This window comes from Chenopodium album, chromosome 3 (genome assembly GCF_948465745.1).
Source record: "Chenopodium album chromosome 3, dcCheAlbu1.1, whole genome shotgun sequence".
Lineage (NCBI taxonomy): Eukaryota > Viridiplantae > Streptophyta > Magnoliopsida > Caryophyllales > Amaranthaceae > Chenopodium > Chenopodium album.
The window spans coordinates 70,477,286-70,485,041 of NC_137836.1; the positions used below are offsets into that span (position 1 = coordinate 70,477,286).

The 7,756-nt window shown below is 29.2% G+C and overlaps 1 protein-coding gene across 1 annotated transcript; it reads left to right on the top strand.

The window, feature by feature from the left end:
* The first annotated feature begins 1,344 nt into the window (after positions 1–1,344).
* LOC145615540 (exopolygalacturonase-like) lies at positions 1,345–7,756 on the top strand. The gene is made up of 5 exons (XM_081670615.1): positions 1,345–1,711; positions 2,894–3,202; positions 3,633–3,922; positions 5,619–5,838; positions 6,730–7,756. Exons 1-5 carry the CDS (start codon positions 1,511–1,513, stop codon positions 6,988–6,990), a joined length of 1,281 nt encoding a protein of 426 aa, XP_081526741.1. The 5' UTR covers positions 1,345–1,510; the 3' UTR covers positions 6,991–7,756.

Genomic DNA, 7,756 nt, shown 5'->3' on the forward strand with positions numbered 1-7,756 from the left:
TAATAAATCGTGACTTCTCATGAGTCATATTGTGCTCACACCATAAATTACAATTCTAATGACAAACCAATTGATATAATAATAAATACTGTAATGTAGACATGACTTGACCTAGAAAACAATTCTAGCTACGAACATACCATGTTGATTGCTTAAGGGGGTTACTCGAAAGACTAAGAGCTTTACTTTAACAGCAAGCTAATTATCAAATTAACTTGTCATGCCATATAAACTTTTAATATATATAATTGTCATTTTAACTACTTTGAGCTCCAGTGGCTAGTTATTAGCTCGCTTACTATTTAAGTAACCTCAACTCATTTAACTTTTATTTATTTCATTTTATTTATTCTTTTTGGCAAATATTTTTCCAAGCTAATTACATTTTCTAGCTCCAATTCAAGCTAGTAGCTAGGCATTATTTTAAATTGCAAGGAAATCCGTATCTACAACAATTGAAGTTGCTTTAATAGAATGCCTGCATATCTTTGGTTTCACTTCCTAAAATTAAGGAAATAATTAGAATTATAAAACTTATAACTAACCTAAGCATGGCCTAGTTTAAATTTCAACAAAATACTAATACTAATATGAAATTATATCAAGTAATATTTTAGGATGTTGAAAGACGAAGGATTTTAAAACCATTAGTATATGTTGCCTAAGTTTCCCTTAATCAATGGAAGAATCTAATACGAAGTAAGATAGAAATAAAGAGATACAAATCATATGATCCATGATCATTGATGGGTTGTTATTATTACTTTGATAACAATTTCCATTATAAACAACATTATAACATCCAATTAAACGTTCTATCGATTCACCCATTTATTATTCAATTTGGATGAATTCATGATTCATATTGACCTTTTATGAAGAAATGAATTTCGTTTCAACAATAATAGTATTGTCTTTCATTAAAAGCGAATTTACAATAGTTTGCCAAAACTTCACCTTATAATTTGTTTACAAGTTTATATACAAATTTCTACTCATCAATAGATGTTTTCCTATTTTAATTTCTATATCTATTGAAAAGAGTAATTGGTCGCAACACAACATTAACACGACTTTTTAAATCGACATCAATAAAAAGAAGAAAATAGTATAATTCCATTGATTGTTAAACCAAACCAAAAAAAAAAAAAAAAAAAAAAAAAAAAAACCAACTTAATTTGCATGTCATAATGTTTAAATTATATCTTAACATGGTTTCCCACTTTCCCTCACAAAAATGCACATAGACCACAACATTGATTAGCTCCCTTCCTTCTCCAAGAGAAAAATCAATACCATAATGCTAAATTAATGATGGTTACAATTAAATGCAGGAATAGATAACACTAATTATAGATTACGATATTTGTGCTAATATTAGTGGAAAATATGATCATTATAACAAAATCTAGCAACCTCCTATATTCTCTAAACTAAATTTTTTGTTTTTCAACATTTTGGTCTTTTGTTAGTGTTTTAAACCCTTGGAATAATTGCTACAAGGTCACCCATGACGATATTATTTCTTCTATTATGCCTAACTTCATTGGTATACAACGTCGATGGCAAACCTAAATTAAAGGGTGGCCCTGGAATTGGTCCTCCGGCTACACCGGTACCGTCTGGAGCAGTTTTTGATATCACCAAACATGGTGCTACACCTGGTGCTGCTGATGATACCGACGATGAAGGAGAATCTGCCAATTCTTTGGTATAGTTTTCATTGTTTTTGGTATTGTATTTTACGTGGAATTGGTAGGAACAATAGTTTTACTAGTTCGTTTGGCGGGTGTTATAACAAATGACAATATTGAAGATGAATTTATAGTAATTTTTCAACGAACTATGAATTCTGCTAATATTCATGATAATGCAATTCATCCCAAACATTTAATTTTCTTCTTAAATTGTAATGAGCATTGTCATAGGATAGCATTTGCACATAAATTCTTTTTCTTTATTGTCAAAAAAAAAAAATAAAAAAAAAAAAAATGCCAAAATGGTCGTATATGGTTTTTATCCTATTGGATGCAAATTTTAATTGGAATTTAGGGTATAAATTTTGACTATCCAATAGCCACATATAATGAAATGATGCATATACCATATATTCATATTATTACAAGGTTTTTTTATTTTTTATTTTTTATTATTTATTTATTTATTTATTTTTATTATTATTTTTACCCTAAATAGAATTGGATCCAACCATCAAAACAAAATTGTTATTGAAATATATTCTCTACATGTCAAATTACTTGTCATATTTTGATTGAATGTACGTTTGCCAATACATAATTATGATCGTTATTATTTTTAATTACTATCTATTGATACAATAAAAAATATATGGAGTATATATTTAGAAAATTTACATATAGTTAAACCTGATAGAATGTTAATTGCTTTTTACATATGAATAAACTTTTTATATGTTAGTAAAAAAAATGGTCAAATTAAAGTATGTGAATAGTGTTAAATTAAAATCAAAATGTTACAGGGTATAATAATTAGGGACAGACTACAGAGGATGTACCACTTCCATTGATCCCATCTCATGTTTACTCCGCATTAAAACTCTTAATCATTACATTAATGGAAATTAAATCAAAAATAAAAAATCCTATACCATTAAGATATATCAGTGACAAAAATTAACTAAACATGGAGTTACAATAAAAGCTAAACCCACACTTCTTTTGTTGCTTTTTTTACACTCTTGTTTGATAGCACACTAGTCAATGTTGTATTTTGATTAACGATATCTTTAATTATCGGCAACTATAAATCATAAAAAGTTGATATTCTGTAACCCTTGTTATTGTTGTGGATAGTAAAATTGTCTAAAACCTAGCTTATAAATACATAATAACAAAATAAAGGTAAAATGCAGGCATTTATCCAGGCATGGAAGGCAGCATGTGGTGGCATAGGGGCAACAAGAGTACTAATTCCGAAAGGGATATTTGTGACAGGTCCAGTTATATTTGCTGGACCATGCAAAGCTAAAGTTACGGTTGAGATTCAAGGTAATGTGTTGGCTAACACTGATATTAGTCTCTACTCTGAGCCTCATGTCATCATGTTTGAGAATGTCGAAGGCGTCACCTTAACCGGTACCGGTGTCGTTGATGGCCAAGGTGCTAAACACTGGCAGAGCAACGATTGCTCTAAGAACTCCAATTGTGCCGCGCTGCCTACTGTAAGTTAATGGTAACCATCCTTTTGATTGGTAGATAGGTTTTAGTAAAACGTGGAAATGGTCATGAATTTTTTTTCATTATTAATAACTTTTTCAAAAGAAATTTTCACGTCATATGTTTATGGTAATGCTTATACATCTTCAAATGTGTTGTCCTCCTTAACATTAAAGCCTAGTTTAACATTTAATCCTGTACCATCTTCATTTTTTTTGTCCGTTGTACTTTAACATTTTGCTGTCATTTTTTTTAATACTATTTAAATAAAAAACCTTGAATAGCTAAAAATATGATTTTTCCCCCCTATTTTTCTTTTCTACGTATTCAATACTTTTACTTTACCACAATTATCTTCAATAGAAAGTTCCCAATAAACACATATTTTCAAAATTTTGTTAACATAATTAACATGAAATTCATTTGGTTTTGTAGTCCATCAAATTCCACAGGGTGAACAACAGTGTGATTGAAGGAGTTCAATCGGTAAATCCCATGTTTTTCCATATGTTTGTTAGCAACTGCCACAATGTGACAATCCGTAATGTGAAAATAGCAGCTCCGTTTAATAGCCCTAACACTGATGGAATTCACATTGGGAGCTCCGATCTTGTTACAATCGCCGATAGCCTAATTGGCACCGGTGACGATTGTGTCTCTATAGGCCATGGATCCAGACAAATCACAGTCACGGGTGTTACATGTGGTCCTGGACATGGTATCAGGTAAATTACACAATTTCTTTTATGAGAATATCAGCTCCGTGTTTGAATTAAATGTTAGAAATTTAAAAATCCCCGTTACAATTCATTGCTAGATTGTCCTTAGATTTGATACACTTTTACTAAAGATGGAATGGTTACCATTTTAGAAAATGAGACAAATTATGTAAAACTTCGAAATTGAAATAGTGATTATGATTTTCACCCTACACCATGGTCTTCTTCTTCCTCCTAGACATTTGGGTAGATTATTATCTTTGAAAAGAAGCTCAACTCCCTAATACACTTAATAATCTATCTACGATTGTAAAATTACCGTCTATTTGGTAAGTGGTTTAAATGGTAATAATGAGAATGAATTTGTATGAGAATTTTAAAAAAAAAATGTTTAATCTTCCTTACCACATCTTGCCACCTTTAATTCTTTATTAAATTTAACAAATCGCAAATTCAAATTTCATTATGTATTTTATTAATCCGTGGTTTATACACACGGGTGTACAGTGCTCATCATACACCCGGATAAATAAAAAAAAGGCGGAAAGAACATCTTGTGTTTCATAAAGAACATACATGTATTTGATAAAGAACATGTTTGTATTTGACAAAAACATGCATTACCAAATAACATAAAGATATAATAAAAAGAACGAGATTAAAACTTAATTAAATTTTCTGAAAAATTACACATTATTAACGGAAAAAATTTAGAGGTGATAAAAAATCTAGTAGGGCCGGGCCATATCATAATTTATCGTGCCCAAACCCGTAGAAAAGTAGCGGGTTTTCGGGCTTTTTTCTAACCCGGTTTGAGTTTTAACTAAAAATGCATTTTTAGGTTTGCCCAAACCCACCCTATTTCGGGCCGGATCGGGTCGGGATGCGAGTCATGCCAATGTTGATCACCTCTTAAAAAATCCTTACCAAAGATATCATTTCCCCAAAAAATAGTTTTCTATCTCTCCAAAAAAAATTCAACTTTCCATAATAATTTAGTTTTTTTTACTCTAATATTATTTTCAATTAAAAATAATTTAAGATTTCAATATCAAATTTCAAAATACCATATGTTAAAAGAACATAATTTATATTGTAAAGTACATATAGTTAATACCTAAATAACACACTAATCAAACTCAAAGAATATACGATAATAAAAGTAATTTAAATATGACATATGATAATAAAAATAGAATTTGGGCATCACTACGACCTTAAAGAACATACATGCCAAATTCAAAGAACATACTTTGTATTATTAAACCCAAAAAAACATATATGTTTATCAACATATGTTAAATAACATAAGTTATAATGTAAAGAACATATAATTTTACTCAAAGAACACACTGATCACACTCAAAGAACATATTAAAGGTATGTTCTTTGTCAAACATTGGTATGTTCTTTATCAAACACTATATGTTCTTTCCGCCTTTTTTTGTTTACCTGGGTGCACTATGAGCATGGTGCACCCGGGTGTATTATCTAATTTTCAGTATTTTATAAGTAAATATTGATTAAGTGAGAAAATTAGATTCATATGCATTGAGGTTGAAAATAGTATCAAAGATTTAATATTAATTAGTTCATACATTTTAAGCATTAAAACATTATAAATTATGAATAAAATTTTCATAATTAATTAAATATTGATGTTTAAATTCTTATGTATAAATGCATGTTTGATTAATAATAGTGTGGGAAGCCTTGGAAAGTATAATAACGAGTTAGAAGTAGTAGGGGTGCTAGTTAAAAATTGCACTCTTAGTGGAACAACAAATGGTGCAAGAATCAAGACTTGGCCAGGAAATAAGGCAAATAAAGCTTCTGCAATCACATATGAAGATTTGATTATGGATCATGTAAAGAATCCAATTATCATTGACCAACAATATGGCAAGAAAAAAAGCTCTGAGGTAAAGGAAGCTTTTATTTACACATGATTTTTTCTTCTGATAAGGTATTGTGTGTGTCTAGACTCACCGTAAGACAGATATAAGTTATTAGACATTTTATATAAATTTTTAAGCACCTCAATTTTTGAAATTTAGATATAATTTAAGATTTTGAACATTGCTCTTAAGTTTTGAAAATAATTTCATACAAAATATTATACTTATACCTCTAGGGTGAGTATAGTAGAATCACACGGTGAAACAGACTCACCTAATATTTTGTGATGTCTTTTATTTAGAAAATACTCACAACTACACTGCTCATTCAATGTCATTGTTAGTTCTTAGCTTTTTGGTTTTATGATTTGGCACCTCATAAGATTTAATTTAGATACACTCATGAACAAAACTAACCCATAATTAATAATCGTGTTAATTTTGAAATCAAATCGGATAACAAAAGGCTAAGAACTTTTTGTGGTTTAAACATTTTTATTTTAAGTTTAGTTTCAGAGAAATTTTTTTTAAACAAATAATGATTACAAACAGGTACATAGTATACATTAAGACTATGTTCAGTTCGTATGATGAGTTGAATTTTTCTGATTTGATATTACTTCTAGGTTTGACCTAATTTGTACACTGATGACTCATAAGTTAAAAAATCATACATCATTTTCAAATATAAAAATTTCATAAATTTTTAGATTACGAAAATAATGATATTTAACAACAAATAAACACAAATAAAAAGATAAAATATGATCTAATTATAAGTTGAAATGGGCATATCCTAAGGGAGTTCTCTTATAATTTTCTGTACAAGCACAAGCACAAGCACATATTTGTGAGTTTATTTTTAAAAGTTGGAGACTTCATAATTAATCTATGATTTGTATATATATATTTTAGACATCTCATGTGAAAATTAGTGATGTGCACTTCAAGAACATAAGAGGAACCTCAGCCACAACAGAGTTGGTGACTTTTGCATGCAGTCCAGCATTACCTTGTGAAGGTATTGAGGTAGCCGATGTAAACCTCTCTTTTGAAGGGAAAGCTGTGTTACATAAACTTAAAAAGCCACTTGGGGCAATTGGTAATTTGGCAACTACTTGTATGAATGCCAAAGTTATCTTCAATGGTAAGAATGGGGGTATTGGTTGCAAGTAATTCATTATTATTTCATTCTAATAATGAATTTGAACATGAGTTTGTGCCTAATTTTATCTTGTACTCCTTTTTTAATTTTAAGGGCCAATACAAAGTGATAGATAGTGAGAGAATGAGAAAATATAAAAGAGAATGATTTCATTTTTTTTTTTTTTACTGATGAAAGTGGCCTACTTTTACGTTTGTTATTATAAATCTTTGATTCATGCAGCCGACGTACCCTATTCTATTGGGATTAAGGCTCTGATACTGTTGTTGCTGTTATTGTATATTATGAGAAGTTTTCTTGTAGGATAATTTAATGTAAATTAGCACACATTTTGCTTGTACATACGCTCATTTCCGGCCTTCCATCAGAAAAATTCTTGTCTAGTATGCAAGGCTACAAGCTAATGAATTTGATTTTAATTAGTAACCTTAAATTTTATATTGGTTACGAGCTAGTCTCAATTCACGATTTTTTTTACATACATTTTTGGCTCATAATTTTCTCCCTATTACTTTCTTTTTAGAATTTTATACTACCATCGTTACATATTCATATTATGTGTAACTTTAGGGTATTATTTATGAGATATGAAAAATTCAAAAGGTGCACATATTATGTAATGCATGTAGTATATTCTATGTCTATTTTACTTTTGTGGATTTTTTGGACAACTTTTCTATTGATCATTAGATAGCTTACCTTTTCTTCAATTTTTTTTATTCAAATTTTTTATTTTATTTTTATTTATTTATTTATTTATTTATTTATTTTTTAACA